A 23,784-nucleotide genomic window follows, 5' to 3' on the forward strand; every position below is an offset into this window, starting at 1 on the left:
GATTTAAATCAAGGCTTACAATACGTAGCAGGTATTCGGTGGAAGTCAGGTAGCATAAGATGGCTCAAAATTTGATAAAGATCTAGACTATAGTTGTTAAATTTGTGTGCCGAATTTGTATCCATCTAGCTCTCTTCGCTTTGTACTTATCTTATTAACTTATATTCGAACAGCTTGATTTCTATTGAATGAATTTTGCTCAATATTTTATAGAAATCTTCAAAATGGGTGTAAAATCCATATAGCAAATTTTATCCGTCTAACTCAAAGCGTTTTCGAGTTATCTTTCTCACAGATACAGACATAATTACTCAGGGAGGTCTTAAATATGGAGATTCGTCAAAATCTCGAGTTCGAATTTTTTCATTATAATACTTCCTCTATACTTCGTACGCGAGAAAGTAAAAAATGGCTAGCATTTCCGATGCTTATTCCTCGCTCAGTCCAAACAGCCGCTTCACTTTACCTCTGGCAGGCGTTCGTACGACACTATCTATCAACAAAACATTTCCTGTTTCCTCGTAAATTCATGCCTTAAAACTGTTTAAGGGCCCTCCAAGGCTGCTCGTATGTCCATTAAACTTTGAAGAAGTGGCTTGGGGTACCATATTATTAGCTTCTGCTGCAACGAGGCCGACGCCATCCTGGGGAAGCCACAACAAGGCAACAATGCGAGCGGCAGACAGGAATGCGATCCTTTCACTGGTACGGATAGACTAAACGTCTGATGACGTCACCATGATGAGACCATCATTTTATCCAAGAACTAGGATGGACTTGGGAATGGGACGGTTGGTCCAAAGAAGAAAAAAAAAAAGCTGCCTTACCCACGCAGTAAATACACTTCTGGAAGCGACATCCTGTTTGGGTTGCAGTCGCATTTGCGGATTATACTATATATATTTATTTTTTTAAATTCTTTTTCATGGTTCTTTTAAAAAACGATGGTGGACTCTGCTGGAAAGTATTTAGATGTCCGTCTAAGTGGAAGAAAAAAAAAATTCTTTAATTTATTTATTAATATTTTGTTGTTGAAAAATTTAATGATAGCAGATTCATTTGGTAGAAACATTTGAGATCTGATAAAGATTGGTTTTTATCAAATCTCAATGATGGAATATTTTGCTTCAACTCTGAGAGAATGATCCTTTTTGTTATCCTTTGTTTTTATCTTTTGATTACTATTATTTCTCTTATAAAATAATTTCCAAAAACAAAGAAGTTGTAATCAGGAAGAATTTAGGAATCATTTTTAGTACCTTTTTATTTTACTTAAAACAAAAAAAGTTTCTAAAAATATTTATTATTTGAAAAGAATTTGAATTTGAATAAAATCCTATTTTATCTGACCTAAAAATTGTCTTTTCATTTTCAACGTATCCGAAATCGAAAAATTTACAATATAATTAAAATAAACTGTATTCTGTCTGCTACTTTTTGGTGCCATTTCTATTTCCTTAAAGACCTCATTTCATTTGTCTTCTTTGCAATGAATTAAATTTATTTAAGGTTAAAGTAGAATAAAGTTGTCTTGGTAATTCATTAAATACCAAATAATGTTTGTTCTTGACGACTTATAGATTTCGTTACTTACCCTATCATCCATATATATGTTTCAAAAATATTTAGTGTTGATAAAATATTTATTTAAAACATTTCCGTCGCGGTTTTATGCGAATAATATTTATACGGATTTTTAACGATTTACCATCTTCAAGAAAAACTTGCTTTCTTTTCTAGCTCGTGAAAAAAGAATGTTTCGTCCCATCTTTCACTGGAATCGGCATTATTCATTTCACGTACCTACATATCTTAAGTGTCGTGAGTCTTGATTTTTCTACAGTTTGATTTTTTTATGGGGGGTGGGGGGGGGGGGAGGGAGAGAGGAAATACTTGACCTGGAGTCTTAAAGATAGCCCTAATTGGCGAACCGAGCTTCAAGATCACAGGGGATACCAAAAGATAAATTGATCCTACACCGAATCAACAACATGTGGGCGGATCGTAATCCAGATATTTTTTTTTGCGTGTCTAATTTATTTATTCTTTTTTGTATGGAATTCTTTCTTACCCTGCGATTAGCCGTGTGGATATTTCAAGTTCGCGAAAGAGTGAATGAGTTATGCACCTTTAGCATCATTTTTTTTCATCCCTTTTCCTAAAAAGTCTGGATCGTTTTTATTTTTGGTTTGATTGTTCTTTTCTTTTGTTCTGAAGGTGATACTAGCGTTTACCAAAACGATCAAAAAAAGTGATAGAATTTATTGGTCGTGGCTTATTTTGTGATAATGTCTTCCGACAGAGTTAAGGACCAAAACTAAAGGTGGGTTTATACTCGCCGAGTTATAAGACAGCCAGTAAGACAACGCATGTTTAGAAAGGAACATATTTATGTTTGCCACAATTTCATAATAGATTCAGGCAATCCATGCTTGGCTATAAATTGCCTATATATGCATTATTTTTAATTTGTTTTATCGTCTGCTCTTTCTTTTCCGGGGGAAAAGCCTTTTTGTTTTATATTATCCAAGTCTTATTTTTTTAAAAATTGAATTAGTCCATTGCTTTATTTAACAGATTTGCTTCCCAGTTTCTGAATTTATAAGCCTTTAATTTTAAAATTGGGAGAATTTTTCTGGAAATTCTTTGAATTGCAAGTTGATTTGCAAGTTCCTTTGTGTACGGAAGTCTGCTTCTAAACAATAACTCCGTGCAATAATTCCAAATTTTAATTTGTATATGGTGGCAAACTTTTTCGAATATTTCCTGCTCTCATACATAATCGATTTCTGTTTTATTTATATTATTTCAAAATTTATAATAAAACGGCAGATTAACGGACTTAAATGTTTTAAAAATATGTTTCACTTTAATCGGATAAATTTGTTATAGTTTGTTTTCAATTTTCTTTTTTCCTTTGTTTGCTTTGCATTTTCTGTCGAATATTTTTTAGGTGTTAATATTTATACGTAATATAATATTTGTAACATAGATATTTGTCATAGTTTGTTATCTTACTACTGCATGCCTTAATGCAGAAAAATGACTTATACTTACTTATTTCTAAGAGATCTCATGGCTCAAATCGAGATGCACTCAGTGTAATATTTCTTATGAGTTCTTGGGTCCGGATAGAATTCCTGAACGATCGAAGTTTGCCATGCACTTATTTAGATTATTCCATTTTTGAATAAGCAGATTCGCATAGAATCTTCACAGAAGTATAATTTTCCGGATTCAAGGAGATGCGCCATAACGTCGAAGCCAAATCTTTTGAAGATTGCATTACATCTTTGTTACGTAATTCGTATACCAGAAAATAATAAAATGTTACAAACTTCTGTTGCTTTCCCTTTGCAAATTCTTCATTTATAATAAATTAAAAAAACATCTTCTAAAGCTGATGTCGTTGAATTATTAACTGCAAACTTATTTGCTTTATAAGGATTGTTATGATGGAAGATTTCGAAATGCATTGCAATGGGTGAACAGATGATGATCGCCGTATCAGAATACTGTATTTGAAATGAAAACTATAACAAACGGCGCTCTTTAATTCGGCATTTTTCGATGTAGCAAATTCTTTTATCCAACAACAGTCAAATCGTTCATGTTTTTTTTCTTTTTCTTTTTTTAAAGGAAGAGAGCCAACAAACTCGGCCGTTCACTATAATTCGGCCATTTTTCGACCTAAACTCTCATGGAAATAGGCTCCTGATATATTGAATACATTTATAAAAAAAAATAAAAATGCAGCATACCATAAAAAATATAACTCTGTAGAGTTCATTTATTTGTATATAATTCATAATGAACTTTTTCGGTGCATTAATCTAAGTCCCGGATACTACGTGATATCAGAGACTGTTATAAACCGTTAAGCATCGTATAATTTTTCTTCTCATAGAGCAACTTACTTCAAACTCTTTTAAATATCATTTTGCTGTATGAATTCTTTTGCGGTACTACTAGGATGTTCGATTATCTTTCAAAATAGCTCACCTGACATGGCCGTCGTGCCAGATGAAACAACATCTGTTATATCTCTGAGCGTCTAATAATCACATTATTCACCGATGAAGGCTGTTCGCCGCTTTCTGCTCCCTCCTTACTTGAGTTGTCATTGAATATAACAATACTCCCCAATATAAATATCGGTATTCGTATACTGTCACGTGGGCGGCGTCCTCGACGAGTGTGGCGCGTTCATCTTTCACCGTCCTCTCTCCTATCGCTGCAGCAGTTGGGGCGTCCTATAAAATATCTCGCGCCCAGTCTCCCCATTTTCGGAATGTTAATGTCCACCACCCTGATGTATTTATCTACTGCTGCTCGTAAATATGCCGACTCTCTTTGGGGCGAGTGCGTGCCTAGGCGTTGCCCGGCTTTCTGTGATGGCCACCTGCTGCTTCGCAACTCATTGGACGTCGCCGCTGGAGATCGGAAGTGAGTGGCGAGTCGGAGGATGCAGAGACTTGTTAGTGCGTGAAGGGTTGATGCGGGATCAATGATCTCATCGATTGTGGTCCAAAGAGAGCATTGAAGAAGGTGGTTTATGATGGTGTGTTTTTGGATCACCTTGGGAAACCTTTTTCGTTGTGAAATTTTCTTCATTCAGTGCTTCTCTAACTACAAGAGATGGCCTCTTGCCAGTTTGGGCCATTATTATAGGAAGATTTCCATTGGTTGGGATATAGTGTACAGACTTCCCGGATTAGAACAAGCGATCAGGATATGGACATTTTTACCGAGTAAGAATTTACTCTCAGGATTTCTTCCACTTTACTTTCTTGCATATTAAGAAATTTTAGCGCGACTATGCAAAACTTTTGACCGTCTGTTTTTGGCGTATCTCCATGATTTGAGCCCTCCTTCAGTACAAGAGAAATTTCTCTAAAAAAAATCCTCCCTGTCTGCGAACATGATACCTGAGCGACTTAGATTAAGGAATAGTCTTCAAATCAAAACTGTAGAGCTGCATCTAAATTTAGGCTAAATCCATCTTGAGGATTCTGTCTGTCCGTCTCTGAGCATGTGAACGTGAAACTCAAAAATATAACGAGCAAAATGGCGGAATTTTTCCATTTCATTTCCACAATTATCATTGTTAGTCTTTTCATTGTCGGATGAAATCAATCAAAGGATAATTGTTCGTCTGTCTGGTTGTTCGTGTGAGTACTCTTGATTCCAAAATTCCAGATCTGTATTAAGCGGCGGTCCCACGACCGGAGAAATCTTCAGTCGGGCCACGCGTTCCCCCTTCGGTTTTCTGGGGTACTTTGATGTTTGTCGGTAAACTAGACAGGCATCAAAGCACCCCAGAAAATCACAAGAGGGGTCGAAGGGGCAACGCATGGCCCGACTGAAGATTTTCCAGTCGCAGGAACGCCGTTTTAAATATTAAAACTCTTTGATCAAAAATAAAATGTTCAAAATATATAATTAATTATCTGTTTTAAATTGAGATATTGGAGTACAAAGTGAGTCAAAATGATTGGAAAATATTCTCGCTTATTTATTTAACACTATATAGGTCATATTAAAAAAAAAAATGATTTTTTTTGCTTGTTAAATTCTTTTTCTAAATTAACACTAATTTATGTTTTTTGATTACAGAGTTAAAGGCATAAAAGAGTCTGGTGTATTCCATAATACGAATCAGTATTTCGCTTTCCTTCGGATATCATGGTAAGTAAATGAACCAATACTTTTTATTAAAATTTGTATATATTTATATTTCATATATCTGCGATAATCTATTTTATACATATAAAAGGAAATAATATTCACTGAAGTAAGGAAGTTAGATGCACGTGAGAAAAAAAATGAAAATAGAAAATGGAATTAAACCACTGAATTGATTATATTAATGGCTGTTAAACGTATCATCGTTGGCTTTTGGAAATATAATTAATTTATCTCACGCTATTTTGAGGGCATCGATTTCTATTATTATGTATAATCATGATGCATTTTTGAAGCCAACATCTCATTATATCTTTTCACTTCTGTCAAAAAATATGCGTTGAAATGAAGTGGATTAATTACTCTTTTCCCGGACAAACTTCTGAATTGAAATATATCTCAGAAAATGATATTTGTATGTTTAAAGTCTTGAATTAAATAGAGCAAAAGAAAAAGGTCCTTTCATTCGTAAAAAGAAATAGTTAAAGTTGTTCAGAGTACCGAATGTATCCATCATCGCCGAATTATCCGCCCAAATTATCGCTCATTTTTATTTGTCTTTAATTACTGCTTCTTTGACGATTTTGCTTTCCCTATTTTTACAATACAAATTGTGCATTCAGACTAGAAATGTAAATAAATAAATAAAAAAAACTACTCTACCTTAAAAGCTAATAATACTGTAGTTCACTTTTTTTTATGCACATTTATTTAATTTGTTATATATTCGTGAAAATGGAATTTTATATTCAGTACGTTAGATTTTTGATAATTTGTTTATTTTTGTGTTCTCAATGACGAAGCGTTATTATTATTTTTTTTTTATTCAGAAGTTAACTATCAGTTTATCATTAATTTAAGTTTAATAAATTTAACTAATGATAAAATCAATGAAATGATTTAATCGTAAGTGTGATCGTAAGCCTCCTGATACTGAGATTTAGAAACAATCTTAAGATTTAAAAAAAAAAATCACAATTATATTTTAAAGACTGGTTTTAATCAAAATTATTTAATAATGAAAGTGACAGTATTCGACCGAAAAACCTTTATAGAGCGTTTTTACTTGTTGCTTTTGTTTATACCCGAATTATCAGTAGAAATATTAAATCAGTACATTTATGTGCTCATAATTGAAACTATAAATAAAAGTAAATTTCTAAAAAAATATTCTGGAAATCAGAGATTTTCATGCTATGAATTTCTCATCAATCAATACATTTTTTTTCTTTTATTTCAAAATAGCCTCAAATTTATTTTATCTATTTAAAAGAGTAATTGTTGAAAAACATTAAAATTACAAATTGGAAAAATATTGTCAGACTAATAAGAGAGGGAAAAAAAAAGGAAATTTTTGCTAATTTTATACAATTTTTATGGATGTCATTTTAAAACATTTGATTGTTTGCGCTTACACAAAATCACTTTTAACTACATGTTTTAAATAATTTGTAAATAAGAAATTCGAAGGGAAAACTTTTTTGATAATTTTTTTCATCATTAATTAATGTTTTATTTGAGTGATTTATTTCATTATGTAATTATACACAACGATGGAGGAAAAAAAAAACTTCAGCGAAATATGGGGAAGTATAAACGTATTTGTCTCTTTATAACAGCTGTTCTTAGCCTTATTTCGTTCCGTAGCTTTTGATGAGTGTTTTACTTTTTGGATATCCACAACTGCCATCTCCACCCACCCACCTTCTGTCTAACAATCCTTTTCTTTTAAGAAGTGTTTTAGTAATTAAAGGTTAGTTTAAGTGTCAGAAGAGTCAAATTAACTAAAAAGCAATTGTAGGTTTTTTTTTTTTTTTGCATTTTATTCCTTTTTTTATATAATAGATTTAGTTTCACATCTAACAAATTAAAAAAGCTTTTTAACTTAAGATGAGAGCATTTCGCATTAATTTATGTTGAAAGCTAACAACTGAACAATAAGCTAATTTGCTTATCAATTCTTCTTATGGAAGCGAATTTGAATAAGATCTTATAGCTTCTGTCATGGTGCTGAGCTTTATAAAATTAGATTGGAATGAAGTTAGGTTAAAATTAGGTTGGAATGAAGGGGGTCTTGGCTGCGTGGGAGACCCTTGTTCTATATATGTGTAACAGTAAATTTTCAAAACACATATTCTGCGTTTGTGAAACGTATTAAATTGCTTATTGTTCTGATACGAGTTCTTGATACTTTTTTTCATTCCAGCTCATACGTAGTTGGTCTTACTGAAATGATTTCACTTTTCACACATACTTAAGTAAACAAAATTCTGCAACTTCTTTATTATTATTATTATTTAAATTTCTTATGTCTTATATTTCCCGCTAATAATTTTGCTTATTCTCAGAAGTAAACTGAGTCGGATTATCAAATAAGCATAAGGAGGCCTGGAAGGCCCTAACGTCGTTATTTTTTGAAGGGTATTTCCCGGGTAATTCAATTTTGTCCTTTTATCTAATTTACAAGTATCATGTTGTTTTTTTAAAATTAATTTTAAAATCAAGGATTGTTTAAATTCCAAAAGACTATTCTTATATTTAAATTCATTTGCACATATCAATGAGATACAGATTATTATTTTTTTAAACATCTGACAGATTGATTGATTAGTTAATACATGCAATAAACTTTGGATTAAAATATTTAGACGGTGTTTAAAAAGTTGTCTGAAATTATTTATGAATTATGATACTGAATACTAATGAATTATGACACTGAAAACTAACTTATTGAGATTGACCTACAACTTCGTATTTTGTTATTTCTGTTTATCAAATTCATTACAACTGCCTATACAGAGATTAAACTAAAACCGATTAAAAATAATTTTTTAATGCTATTTGGAAGGTATGTGTGCTTGAAAATTCCGTTTGCTTAATGATAATTGCAAGACTTAATCAGAATTAAATTGGAAGCAGTGGAAGATTTCATACTAGGAAGTTTAGGCAGCTGCCTAGGTACGCCAGATTTGGAATAAGGGATGTAGAAAAATATATTAAAAATTGTTATTAGTTTAACCGTCATAAATAAATTTGCAAGAAACACGATTTTTTTCTTTTGAAATAAAATATTAAAGCTATAGTGAATTATACTTAAATTTTTTTTTAAAATCAGTAATAAATGTTTAGATAATTACTTCTTTATCAGATATTGGAACATTAATCACTCATTAACTGTGTAGGTTACATTTCACTTGATATGAAATGACAATTTTTAATGTTATATTGATAAAAATTTATTTTTATAAGCGTTTATTATAGTCATTATATTTTCAAGTAAGGAAATCAGTAACTTACTAGTATGGTTAATTTTCCTAAGAATTCAAACACTTTAGTTACTTTTCCCATTACGTGCATTTTAGGAAACAACTAAGTAAAGATATATATCTTCAAAGTTATTAAAATGAAAAAATAACTAAAATAGATTATTAAGATATTAAAAGAGCATTGAAATGCGAAATTGAATTTAACAATTATTAAAAGAGGATCCTTACATAGTGCATTGCTTTGGGCTCCAAAATATCTAAATCCGGCCATTGCTTAGGGGGTGATTACTGTAGTTTGGGAAGCTCTGCCTTGAGGGATTGTGCTGAAGTAGCTTTAGGCAGTGACATAAGGGGGATGAAATTCCTCGCAGTAGTTCGCGAACACCAGGGGCGGAGGTAAAGATTTATAACCTCTGATTTATGACTGTGTATACACGGACAAAAAAAATGTTGATTCTTGTTCCACTATCTACGTATCAACCACCTAGGGATCCCTCGCACTCTTTCTTTTGAAAGTAAGGCACATGTGCGTCTTTTGGCATGTTTTCCGCCTCGTTTATCTGCCGTCTGGTTGTAGCGCTGTATTGACAGATGGGGCCCACCGACAACTCCTCAGATATCCGCTTCCTCTTCTTCGAACGGGCGGGAAAGCGAGAGTAGCGTCTCTCTCTTTGTGACAGGTAGGGGTCGGAGGTCGCCGTTCGGGAATCAACGGGTCCGCGTGACCCGGGTCCACCTTTGTGGAATCGGCTTACAGGATTCGTTTATGCATCGCTTTTTGCGGTGGGAAAAAAAAAAGCGCCAATTCTCTCAGTTACTGAAAATTGTGAGATCGCTCCTTTCAATTTGTAATCCATTTTTCCTTGAAATTCCACTCTTTTTTAATATTTTCATATTTATGCAGCTCTTCATTATATCTAACTTTTTCATATCATATGCTTTTCATTTATCATTTTCTTTTCTTAGTTTCTATTGTACATATCCTTTGGAAGCGTGTGCGAGTTTGTCATCTCAAAAATTAGTAGCTCTGTAATATTATTTATCAAGAAATTGCATTTTTAAAGAATGATACGCTACCTATATATAGTCAGAGTTTTTGAATTTCAAAACCAGATGTAAAATATGTTGTTACCTAGCATCACTATGCTTATTACATTTCTTAAATGTTTTACTGAATTTTTGTGTTGTTTTTTCAGGAAAATGACGTAAATCATTAATCTATCATCATTTCCGTCCTAAAATAAACATAGAGAGAGAAAAATAAATATAAATTTCAGTATAAATTAGGCTGTGAAATTTTCGCTGGTACTTTGTTCAAATCTCCAAATAGAAAAACAATATTCAAATTTGGTGTGGAGCGACAGTATATTTTTATACTCAGTTTTTGACTAAACGCAATAAAAATTGCGAAAGTTCAGTTTTTAAAAAATATTCTATCTTTATCTTCTTTTTTAAATCTAACAATTAGCAACAATTAATCCCTCTTTATAAAATTGTTTTTCTGGCTAATATTGGAAACATTACGTAGTTGCGGAAATAGTATGTAAGAAATAGGAAATATTACTGGAAATATTAAAATACGTAGGTTTTATCGAAGTGCTATGTTTAATAAATGAATATTCAACAAACCAAATAGATTTTTCTCAAGGCAATAAGAACAGAAACCAAAATTCATAAGCAGCGAATGTGAGAAAATCAGGAAGGAAAACAGCAACAACAGAAAATGTTGAGAAAACGATGGCGAGCTCTTAATGGGAGTGGAGGGTAGGACATCCGAATTGAAAGTGAAAAAAGGTTGGTTTTTGTTTTCAAATCAATCAATCTATCGGGTACGCTGTGGGTTGTCATGAGTCATGGGTTGACATATAATAACCTCGATCTGTGTCTTTTTCTTGTATTACTGTCTTCTTTTCATACCCCCCCCCCCGTTGAACATAGAATTCACAGAGTGCTAAAGTACGCACAAACCAGCAAACTTCCAGAGTGGAAAAGCTCGAAGACCGGATAAAAAAAAATGCAACTTTAAAAAATAATATCAAGAATTAATGCAGGCTCTAATGGGTGAGCCGTCACTTTTTCTAACTTGGAGCGCGAATTTTGCTTTATATTTACACAACAAATTCTACTCTGAGGAAGTTAAAATATGAGAAAAACTAAACAAAATGAAATTTAACATAAGATTTAATATCTAGAGTGTCAATATGTATCAAGCTTGAAACCAAATTTATAAAGGGGACCACCGTATGTATTACAAGATAATAATGTACCTTTTTGATTTTTATACTTTTGCATGATAATAAATAATAATTCAAAAGTATAACAATTTAGACTAATGAAATCTGATTCACAATTTAAGCATCTAATGTGCAGATCCTAATTTAATCGTGAACCACATTTGTCAAAGGGTTCAGTGTTCGTACTTTTACATGCATTTAAACGTGACCACTCAAAAACGCAATGGCATATGTAAATAAAATTTCGTATTTAATCTTTTGATTACATTTCTGGTTCCGCCAAATTGTAGTTCAGTTGGTCTGAAAAAAGTATTTAAAATAAGTGTTTAATTTTCTGTTGCTTGCATGTTAACGAAATCCTATTATAATTCGCCAAAGATCACTCACCGAAAGACTATTTCAATGGCATTCAGTTAATATATGAGAGCTTGTTTTCTTTTCCATATTTATATTTTACTTCGGAGGGGAATAACACATTTATTCCGGAGTAACTGAGAAAGCTTCGGGAAAATCACTCCCACTAGTTTTTTTAAAAAAAAAAACAGGTGTTGGTTTCATTTTTTTAAGTATTCTTTAATCAGTAAAAATTAACTATGCAATGTTGTTTTTAAAAAGAAATGAATGAAATCGAATTATGTTAAACTGTGAACAATTTTTAGAAAAGGTGATTTTATTTTTAAATTTCGAATTTGTATCTGATTTTTGCCAAGATCTTCAAATTTGATGTCTCGAAGTTAAGCAGTTGTATCTCAAAATGGGGAAGTTGAAATGAGTCCAATTTAACCATTTTTTTTTTGTCCAAATTTACCATTTACTGTTACTAAATTAATTTCATAATTAAAGAAAAAAACACCGAATGATATTCACTATGGATTTGCCACTTTTGCTATGGACCCATTTTCAAAACGAATTCTAAATGTGCAAGATTTTAATTTATTTTTTGATTTCGGTGGAAATAATATTATATATAAATCGGCAGCTGAATATATAGATGAAAATTAGTTTATGTTGAAATTGTTTACAAACTGTATTAAAGTTTCTATCAGAAATAATCATTATGACTTTGGAACCAATTCCATTTTTTCTCAGATACAGTGTTTGGAAACATTCGTAAAACATTACTGAAAAAGTTAGTTCAGATGCAATGGAATTTGTTTGCTAGACATTTAGATAAAGTGTTCTAATTGCATAGTAAACTGCACATTTTGGTGTGCATTATATGCATTTAGCACGCCAAATGACACATTTTCTGAGATACAATGTTTGGAAACATTTGTAAAACAGTACGCGAAAAACCTAGATGCAATGAAGTCATATACTAGACTTTTGGTATAAATTGCTCTAATTGCATAGCAAACTGCACACTTTTGGGCACGGGCTAAAATCACGAACCCGACATCTTCCTAGATTTTGATAACTGGCTTTTTATTGAATAAATCCTTGTTATAATTTTTCTTCTTATTAAATATTTTGAAAAACGATTTAATAAAATTGATTAGATATCAGCCTCTGTTAAGGAAACTTGCAAAATAATTAAAGAATTCAGTTTAAGCGAATTCTCAAAGGAGAGGGGGAAGGGGATGAAACAATAGTTATGTTTCTTCAATGTTTTTTTAAACCAAAAACTATTTTCTACATCTAAATTCTATAATTCGATATTGAGGGGGAGGGGGAAGCAACCATTGGAAAATAGATTTTGTGTGAGTCCATCTATCATATATCAAATGGCATATCAGCAGCTGGTAACGTTTCCGCTTCGAATAAAATCAAACGTCGAACATTTGAACAGATTTCTTTTTCTTTTTAATCCCCTCCGTCCAATCCGATCAGAAGTGAAAGTAGTTCTTGTAAGGATCGTGTTGGACAGAAGTTGGGGGAGGGAGGATAATAATTCCGAAACCATTCTGGCAACCCTGTTCGAAACGGACCTTCCCCTTCATTGTTATTACTCGGAATAAAGGAAAACGCCGTTCCAACATTCCATAATGCAGGTGCACAAATGATACTAGGATCCTTTAAAGATATAGTGCGTCGTATGACTCACAGGCAGATTTTTTTTTTCTCCCCTTCTGTTTCGTGTAATGGATGCTTTGAATCTGAAATCGGCAACAGAACGAAGTTTTAAAAACTTAATGATGGGAAAGATGATACGACTGGAGTCAAGTACTATAAATTAATCGTCTTGATTTCATTTCAGTTGATAACAGCTTTCTATTTCGGTTTCTTTCTTAAGCGATTTCTCCTAGAGAAAAAAAAGGGGGGAGGGGGGTGTTTGCTTGCCAGCTCTAAAAGTAATTTGTACTGTTTTCTAGATCTTTAAAATAAGCTTTTTTTTCTGCATTGATTTTTTTAAATTAAGTTTTACTGATGCGATGGAAAATTATAAATGAAATGTAATAATAATGTGTGGTAATTATTTGAACTTTAGATTGGATCATATTCACTTTGGTAAAAGTAATTTATACTCATAAAATACATTTTACAAAAAAAAAAAAAAAAAAAAAATCAACATTGAATTATTCTGATAAAATATTACGATTTGCATTCATTACTTACCGCTATATAACGGATACTTTCAGTTTTGTTGCGTCGTTATATCTTTAACATCTTTTAACTCAGCGTTACGGCTTTAATATCTGATAATATAATAATTATAATTTAAATATCTGATAAAATTAGTGACTTTATTAAAAAAAAAATAATAAAGATACATATCATAGTAAATGCAACTTTTGCTAATACTTTTTACTTTAGACTTCAACCCATAAAATCCATTCCATGTACAAAGTATATACTATTAAACTGAGGATTTATATAAAAATAATTAGTAATTAGAGTGAATTATTTATTTCCTCAAATAAATTGGATTTATTTACATTCAGCTAATGTGCTTATTTGACCCCTTTTAAAAAGAGAAAGTCAATAAAGAAAAGTAAATCAGTTCATTAAAACTTTTCGGAGTTACTAAAATTTATCAAAATTAGAAAATATTCTGGGAAAAGATAATAGTTAATTTGGCATTTTTTTTTTTTAAAGAATTTTCTTGTTCGGCGTTTTTGTATAATTGTTTCAGTTTTCTTGCAAATCTGGCAACACTAATGAAATTTAGAATTGTTTAATTATTTTCTGCATCGAACAATATCAGGGAAATTTAGAACTTGTCTAATTTTAGATTTCTTCCCTTTTCTTATTTGTGTGTGAGCTTATTAAATTTATTTTTCACAATGGAGTGATTTTTGTTTGTAGCATTTATATAGATTGGAAGTCATGGCATGTGTAGAAATTGGTAGAAAATGAAATAATATTGATTGGAGGTTGATTTATTGACTTTTACCACAGGATTCTGTATTAGAACAATTTAACTTTTCGATTATTTATTTTTGCCTACATTTTGAAATGTTTTTAAAGTGACTAACGTCATTTATTGAATTTCTACAACTTGCGTTGTTGATGCGCCGACAATATATCATCAAAACATTTTGTGTTCAGAAATTTGTTTGTTTTCGAATTTTCCGCCCTTTTTTGCCGTTTCCAACGCCACAATAGAGTTTGTAATTCTCTAATTTAATTTACGATTGTCATTATTTTTTACATCAAAGTAATATTCTCTTGTTATTAAACATCATTTCAAAGGTAAAAATAAAAATTAAAAAAAAAAAAAAGCTTCGGTAATTCTGGAAATGCCAAATGCTTTTGTACAATGCCATTAGGCAGTTGAAAGTAAAAATGGAAAGAAACGCGGATAGCTGAAGCATCATTTTTATAGGCATAGTCGTAAAACATTTACGATGATTCAGAGAGTTGTAACCTGGGTCTTAAACCCTGATGTTTAAAATGTAATCTTCTAGGTGGTTGTGCTCTTACACAACCAGGCACCATATCGAAAGAGAAGAAATAAGTTACGTCCCTGTCGACCTAAAATCGTAAATACGATCATAATAATCTATCTTTGTAAGAAGTAATTCGAAAATGACTCACCAGAAATCTTGCTTGACATTATCTCACTCTTCTTTGATTTATTATAATTAACGCGCATGTGCGAAATTTTCTTATTGAAGATCCGAAAAGTAGGAGGGAAAGTTGGAAGACAACTCGCAATGTCAGTGGTAGCATGGTTAATATTGAGCACTGCCAACCATAATAATTTAGAACAAACATTTATTTGCAATTTATATACAGGATTATTAGTTACATTCCAAATAGGGTTCATTATAATTATATACTAGCCGCTTTTCGCGACCATCTGGTTCACTGCGATTAATGATCTCTAAAATTTTCAATTCAATATTTTATGTAACTTATTCTCTTAATAATTTCTTCAGCAAAATATTTTTTTTAGCTTCAAATTTTGATAATAAAATAACCAATACTATAATAGAAACTATACTTCGTTCTGTTCATTGTATTGTGTATATCTTTAATTTTCTGTCAGCTTCCATAAAATTTGAATTTTAAATTCAAGAGGAAGTGAGAAGAAGAGGAAGTTTGAATTTTAAATTCAAGAGTTTAAATTCAATTAAAACGAAAACTTTTTTTGCTGAAATGAAACTGTTTTTTAAAAATATAGGTACAAAAAAAAATAGAATTGTTTAATATTAAAGACTAATGCGCACTATAAAGTAATATTTTTAATTTATGCATTATCTCTCAAAATTATTCAATAAAAAAAAATTCGGTAAAAATTTTTTGCTTATAAAATTCAATTTATAGTTTTACTTCCAAAACGATTTAAATGGCAAATAATAAAATTTTATTTTGTTTCAGTTAATAAATGTATTTCTGAAAAAACTATGAAGTTTTAATTTTATACAGTCCTTTGGTCATGACAAATTTTATTCAATGAAATATTCTTGATATTCCAACAACTAAATTAAAAAGTGTTTTTATTTTCTGCTATCAAAATTCACCGAGTTATAAAGTTTTGAATTTCATAACTTTAGGTTGTCTGTCACCCTTAGGAAAACAACAGGCGCTGATTAATGTATTTTCGATCTGATCGTCAATAGAGTAGTCTGAAGATCACGCATTTTTGCGTCACATTTTCTATTTGTTTCATTTAATACAGATACATGTTAAAATTTACATTTCTCTAAGTTTAATTTGTAAGGATAATTAACTTAATCTTTTAATTTGAGTTTTTGTCAGCAAAGTTGTTGATGGCAAGGTTTTGATAAAGGCTAAATGTTTTCATTCTAACACAAGATGTTCGTGTTCGTAATTTAATTTTTAATGATAAAAATTAAATTCTATTTTAATTTTTTGTGAAATGCATCATTGGAAAATAAGCTTAAAATATTTTTTAAAAAATCATTAAAAACATAAATTTTAAATTGTTACAAATTTTTTTTTTATTTTAAGATGATTAAGAAATCATTTTTGTACTGTAATATTTTTGGAAATTATAGCGGAAAAACGCAGAAATTTTGCTTAGTTTTTAACAATTAAAATTCTAAATAATTATTTTTTTAAAAAGATTGCACCGAGATACATATTTTCACTCTTCAAAGTATTAATGTGTCAAATTGATATTTCTAGGTCAAACGATAAACGCCAACACAACACACAAAAATATATGCATCCTTATTTTGATATGTAAGGTATTTCATGAAAAACAATCATGAATTTGTTTAATTTCAGTTGATGACAATAACGAATCAGAAATGCAATCCGAGATTCGCGAGTTTGTCGAATGTATGAAAATATAGCCTTTTCTGATGCTACTGCATTATCAGGAAAATCAAACGTTAAAGTGAGTGTCATTCCGAGATAAATGAACCATAATTTAAAATAAATTAGTTTTCATTTGTAATTTTACTTCAAAGTCACATGTGCAATTCCAAAGAAGCTCTCAAACCTTAGTTTCTGAACCGTTAGCTGACTGGTTATAAACAATGGAATATTAAGAATTTGAACTATTTAGAATAATGGGTGCGGAATGCTTGTGAATCAGTATCAGAAAATTGCTGTAATATACTAAAATATTTTAATTATTCTGTTTGAGGAAAAATTCTTTCCAACTAAAAAGAAAAATGGCCGAACAATCATCAAAATTCCTGTTATTTAAATTTCTCTTTAAAAAAAGGTATGAGGTAAGGGAAAAAGCAATCAAATTAATGTTTCAAAGTTTTTGTTCTTTTTCAGCTGAAGATAAATTTCTTGGAGAAAAAGATTAGTCTTGACTATGGAAGTAATGAAAACCCTGAAGCTCGAACTCGTTTGACCTGTTCAGAAATTTATCTAATCTAAATTAAGTTGACGGTGCGAAAAATGTATTAGGTTGTCGTTTCTTTCTTTCTTCCACAGGAATGTTGTTCGAAATTCCATTACTAAATTCCTTTTAAAAAAAGAAAGAAAAAAAGAGTAAAAAACAGCGATTGCAAAATTTGATCTTATTGTTTTCCTAAATATTACTCATAAAAAGATGGCGTTATGGAACAGATATATATTTTAAGAGGGAAAAAAATAAATAAAGAAAGAAAAAATACTCTAGTTTAAATTTGTATTAATCTTTCAGTCACTTGCTGACACCTCCGTCTTTTTGTAAAATGAAATTATATAATACATTTGATTTCTTTTATACTCTGAATCTTATTTAAACTGAAGGTGATGCTAGGTCTGATATGATTGAACGTTTCCGGAAATATACGTACAATTTTCTCCAAATTAGGTTTATCATTTATAAGATGATTCTACAATAATTTCCAACGTGAATTCTATGTATCCACTTTAAATAAAGAATCCAAAATGCGAGGTTATTAAGCCTATCTTATCCTGAAACCGAAACTTCTTCAAAATGGAGGTTCACCTTTCATCACCATATGGACTAGACCTAAACCTGTTTCCTCTTTTGTGTCAGATTTTTACTTTCTCTTATACAAAGCATGGGGAAACTATTGTAATCGTCAAAAATTTGAATTCGAAATTTTGACCAAATTTCACGTGCCAGATCTCTCTACGTTTGAAAAGCGCATATTTGGCAGTATGTCTGTCTGTGATAGAGGTAACTCAATCCTTCCCTTCCAGCTGGACGGATGAAATTTGTTGTATGGTATTTGCAACAAATTTGTATATTTCCCTCAAATTTTGAGCAAATATCGTTCAGAGGAAGTCTGGTTATCTGTCTGTTCGAATATAAACTAATACGTTAACTACCAATCGAAAAAAAACTAGATAGATAAAATTCGATGCATGGATTTAGCATCTACAATGTAAATAACTATCAAATTTTGACCGCCTGTCAGTCTGTTCAGTTCAAATGTACGTAAACGCGATGTCTAAAACGCAATGACGTGAATATACAAAATCTAGTATGTGATTTTGTGACTACAATAGTAGTTTTGTGCCAAATTTTTGTTTCAATCGGTTGGAAAAAAAAAAAGTTCAACGAAAATTCCCCTTTATTAGAGTATACGAAAAGTTTCTTGGGGGACCACTGCCGGTATTCTAATGGAGGAAATGTTAAAGGTATAACATGAGAATTACTGGAGGTGAAAATTTAAGAGTTATTAATTGGAGAGAGTATTGCATTTAGAATAAACTGTTTTTGCAAGATAGATTTAAAAAAAAAAAAAAAAAAAAAAAAAAAAAAAAATTTTTTTTTTTTTTTTTTTTTTTTTTTTTTTTAAGTGCATTTGGCGTTTGTGCAGAGCAGGAGTTGAATTCTATTACACATTGCAATCTATACATTTTGGCAAAGTTTGCTATTGCTTTTTCGAATTTTATAAAATACTATTTAATTTTTTACTACGCAATATGCATTCGATTATGGGTCAAGAATCTAAAAGAGATTATTAACATTTTAAGAACCGTTAACTTCTGACATCACCCCCCTCTTTTTTATATATCTTTCATGGTATTTATAAAAAAATAATCAATAATTTATCCGCATTTAAACATCTTACTGAAGTTTACCCAAGGTTATTCTTATTCATTGCTATTTCATGGATTAGCGATTCTCGAATAAATAAGCACTTTGTCTGTACCCTGGCCAGTGTAATGGAAATGACATGATCCCACACATGACCGGAGGGGGAGAGATACCTCTTACGGAAAAGGGTGGGTCGTGTCGGTGTATACGGTTATGCGAATCGTGGTCTTTAGGACTTTATACTCAGTTTTCAGCTTTCGAGACAGCGATCATTTAGGTGCCCGGGTACTGAAACAAGGCTGTACATTCTGATTGCCACTGCTATTAATCAGTTTCAATTCAAGCAGCGTCCAAAAGCAAATAAGCATATGGAAGATAAGAGATTTTATGACATTACACATGGGAGGTGCCGATTCTCTTTTAATGAGTTACATGACAGTGTTAACTGGATATTTGGCTCTCTTGGAAAGCAAAGACTATATGGAAATCGTACTTATTGTTTCGATTTACGTAAATCGCTTTGCCTGAGAGGTGGCGGAATTTAATTAATAAAAATTGAAGTTTTTTTTCTACTTATTACTACTGTGCTTATTTTGTTACAGATCTAAATGTTTATTCAATCCAAAAATTTATTATGTGTATATAAAATTTAAGAAAATTTATATTAATTTTTTTCTTTTCAATTTTCCTTTTCTTTATCTGCCAATAAAAAACGGTTTTAAAATTAATTTGCATATATCTTGCAATTTCGTTTTTAAATTTCATCTCTTTGTTAACAAAAGTTTGCAGGTGTCTTTGGTCCTTCGCCATTCTTAATTCTTCTTTTGATGTGCGCCGCCATTCAAAATCAATAGTGGTGGTGGTTAATTCTTGCTCAGCCTTGAAAAATCACTGGGAACATTACCTTCCTGCAGAACATTTATCATTGGGAGAGGGGGGACAGTTGAGTTATCTCTCCTCTTCTTTGCATTACGCCGACTCATTCATTGTATTGCTCTTCTGTTTAATAAGTGCTAAAAGTTCAGCTTTGAAGAACTTCGAGAATTGTTTACAATAAGGTGTGCCCACTCGGCCTGTTTTTCTTGCTGGAATATCGTCTGAAATCAACTCGCTTTCAGGCGTTTTAAACTGTCAAGGGCTCCTCTCTTCAGAATTGAAGAGCGGTTTGACCACCTGTTTGAAAAGCTTGACCCTATGCATTTGCAATTTCTGCCATCCTGATCGACTTTTGCTTTAGCTTTTTAAACATTTGTCTTTTGTACTTTTTCGTATATGAAGTTATACAAAAAGAAAATATTGTAATCGAGAAAAAAAAATCGAACTCGCGATTTTTTTTTCACGGTTATAATATTTTCTGTTTGATAGCGATTTTGACAGATTATTGTTTTAATCTCCTTGTGTCCATAAACACATTTTTGTAATTAGTTCTGTCTGTTGTTATTGTTTCTTATGGCACTTGTAATAGACAAGCCCGCTGACTAAGTCAGCGATTTTAAGCCGAGAGAGCGCCTCTTGTTTTTCAATAGCGCCATCTAGAGACAAGAGTACGTCTTAGCTACTCATGCGTCACATTCGATTGCATAACCCCTTTTTACAGGAAGGCACATCCACGCACCTCACAGATAGAACACAGATGAAGAACAACAATTCCCGAACCGGGACGCCCAGATCACGGGGGGGGGGGGCGCTGCCCCTATGCCGGGGTGTCGGCAGTTCTGTCTGTAAATATGATACACAAAAAGGCTATAATCTGCAAGGATGAAAGCAAGGTAGAAACTTTACATTAGTGCGATGCGCTAGAAATTATAAGCTCAGCACCAGTTTTATATATTCGTCATTTATAAAAATACGGACATTTATTAATTTTTCATGAGGCAAATTGGATATAAATTTTTGAAATCATAAGTATTAAGTTTATTAATGTTGTTATCTTTTAGAAAATCCAAAACTTCTTTGTAACTATTAATTATAAAGTTATCTTCATCTTCAATTTTGTTCAGGATAATTTTCAAGTATTTAAAGAAATGTTTTATCTTGTAGCACTGGCAATTATAATTACTATAAGTCATTTAAATTTTAGTGGCTTTTTTTATGAAATTTTACTGTAGGGAACAAATAAGGATAGTTTAGAGATTAAAGTATTAATTATTTTTTTTTTCGCGAAAGCTAGCATTCTTTTATCTAATTCTTTCTTCCCGGTTTCTTCAAAATGGAAGTTGAATTAGAGTTATATTCAATAATTAATAGTTCTCTATAATGACATTTACAAATTAAATAAAAATTATTTGCTGTAATAACACATTTTTCTTTTAAATTTTTTATTTCTTTTTTCAATGTTTTGTTAAAATAAATCCCTTGTTCTTTATATCTGCCAATATATGCATTCATTTTTGTCTTAATTTCCTCTAAAATTCTCACTTTCCATTCTCCGAAACCTTCCGCAGGCCAATGGTATTTTCTAGATAATTTAGAAATAAAAATATCCAAATCTTGTCCAATAGAAATTAAAAAAAATTTATTGTTTATTTTTTTTTTCTCAATCTAAATTCGATTTTCCTTTCCATTAAATCTCTTAAAGAGCTGGAATCAATAATTTTTATCATATGACCATTATCAGCATTTATATAATCTTTATATATTTCTTTGTTACAGTTACAATCAGTTTTGTTTATTTCATCTAAATTTTTGCCATAGTAATTATAATTACGAACTCGTTTCCTTAAAGTTGATGTATAACTAAACGCTATTGAAACAATTGCTTTATCCTTTAAAGGAAAAAAATACTTTACTGTTATGCACAATTTTAGGTAATTTTAGGTTTTCGAAGTTAATATCCAAAAATTTTACCACAGAGACTTCTTTATTTAAATTATTTTTATTTTTAAATAATAAATCGTTTTTTCCAATATTAAGCTTACATTTAATTGGATCAAGAATTATAAATTGAGTGGAAGAATTTTCAAACTGTATATCTTCAAATCTATTATTCTTAAACCATTTAATTTTATTTTCTCTCTCTCTTTCTTTATATATATATATATATATATATATATATAATGTGTACGTGTGCGTGCTATATACAGCGTTGGCAGAAAAAAGAAAGGCATTGTGAGTTTCTAAACAAATTAATTTACACTTCGTATTTTACATAATTCAACAATCAAATAAGCTTTTATAATCTGTGGAAAATCATTCATCTATTTACTTTACCAATTGAAAAGGGTTAGTTATCCAGTTTTTTAAAAATTTAACTTAAATCTTTATTATTAATTTTATTTAATTTCTTCAAGGATTAAGATTTTTGGAAATATTTAAAAGATTTTTAAATCTAATTAAAATATCTTTTGTTCTAAGCCCTTCAAATATTCGTTTAGTTTGGACAATACTTTTTATAGTGCAGTTTTAATTGAATATAAACATATATTTTAGTGATGAAACAATGAAAAGAAAATTTCATATTTTCGTCGCCTTTAGCTTATTTCTAAGTCCACTGTGTGCTTGAGGCTAACGGAAAGAAGGGAAAAAAAAAATGAAAATGAAAATTGTTTCATTACTAAAGGTATCGAATAGGAGGAAAGGAGGAATATGTAAAGTATGTTGTAAAAGACCTTTCTTTTCTAATCCGGATTCCCTCCTCTCTCTGCATTTTAAATCTTCAGCTTTGAGTTCAAGTTATTAAAAAAAAAAAATGGATTTTTTTTGTGGGTTATCTACAAATTTTATTGCATCTTCCGGTAGATAGCAGCCGAATAATCTGTGGGAAGAAAAAAGAAAAACCAAAAGAATGTGCAAACATATTTATTTGCTTTCACTGCAAACATTTTCCTTATCTCCTGTTAAAAACGTTGTCGAGGCTCTTTAAAGTGAAGACAGCGGGTTCTTTTTCCCTTCCATTTTTCTTTTTATTTGGTCACTTTTCATCTAGTCGATGAAATTTGAAGGTTCTTTTTTTTATATCCATATTTATTTTTATTTTTAAATTATATGCTTTAGAGAGATAATTTTATTATATTTTTTTGGATTTACTTATTTTGTAGAGGGAAAAGACTCTTTGTAACTTCATTACGAGGTAGATGAAAATAACAGACGAGGGTCAGGAACAATTATTTGATTATTTTCTGCGTTCCACATTTCACAAGACAAAACAAACACGAACACGAAAATACACGACGCTCACTTAGAATACAATCTAGTAATGTCCCTCAAGAAGGATCATGGGAAATTTACCTTGATGTTAATAAGGTAACTAACGCCACCTGTTGTATCAACAAAGAAGATAGAGTTATGTAACCGCTACAATGTATATTATGATATTTTTTATTAAATATACTATGATACTTTTACAATTATTTCGTTGTATTCATTTTAAAGCTGGAGTTAGTTGAGTTTTTTAAATAGGGTAATTTTATTTTTACTAGTGGAAATTCTTCAGTTTAAAGAAAACCTTTAATATGAGTGCTCAGGATAATATAAAGAAAATTATTTAAAATAGTGTTTCATTTTAGAATATAGAGTAAATGCCCTTCATTAAAATAAAACGGAACGGTTTTTTTTTTAAATTTATGTGAGTGATTCTTTTTTATTTAAAAATGTTTTCACTGCTTTATGAGAAACTCAAGAGTTCACTGTCATTTTTGCTTAAACGAGCAATAATTATTGTTATTTCAATCTATGTAAGAACATGAAGAGCTCACTTATCCAAGTGTTGTTTTTAATTACTACTTTGATTTGG

General features: G+C 30.8%; 1 protein-coding gene across 1 annotated transcript in view; it reads left to right on the forward strand.

Moving 5' to 3' along the window:
- LOC129983749 (papilin-like) overlaps nucleotides 1–23,784 on the forward strand; it is a 206,976-nt gene that overhangs the window by 47,573 nt on the left and 135,619 nt on the right. The window contains exon 2 of the mRNA XM_056093361.1: nucleotides 5,617–5,688. Within this exon, the coding sequence (XP_055949336.1) occupies nucleotides 5,617–5,688 (72 nt within the window). The remainder of the gene's footprint in view (nucleotides 1–5,616; nucleotides 5,689–23,784) is intronic.

Source organism: Argiope bruennichi, chromosome 9 (assembly GCF_947563725.1).
Source record: "Argiope bruennichi chromosome 9, qqArgBrue1.1, whole genome shotgun sequence".
Lineage (NCBI taxonomy): Eukaryota > Metazoa > Arthropoda > Arachnida > Araneae > Araneidae > Argiope > Argiope bruennichi.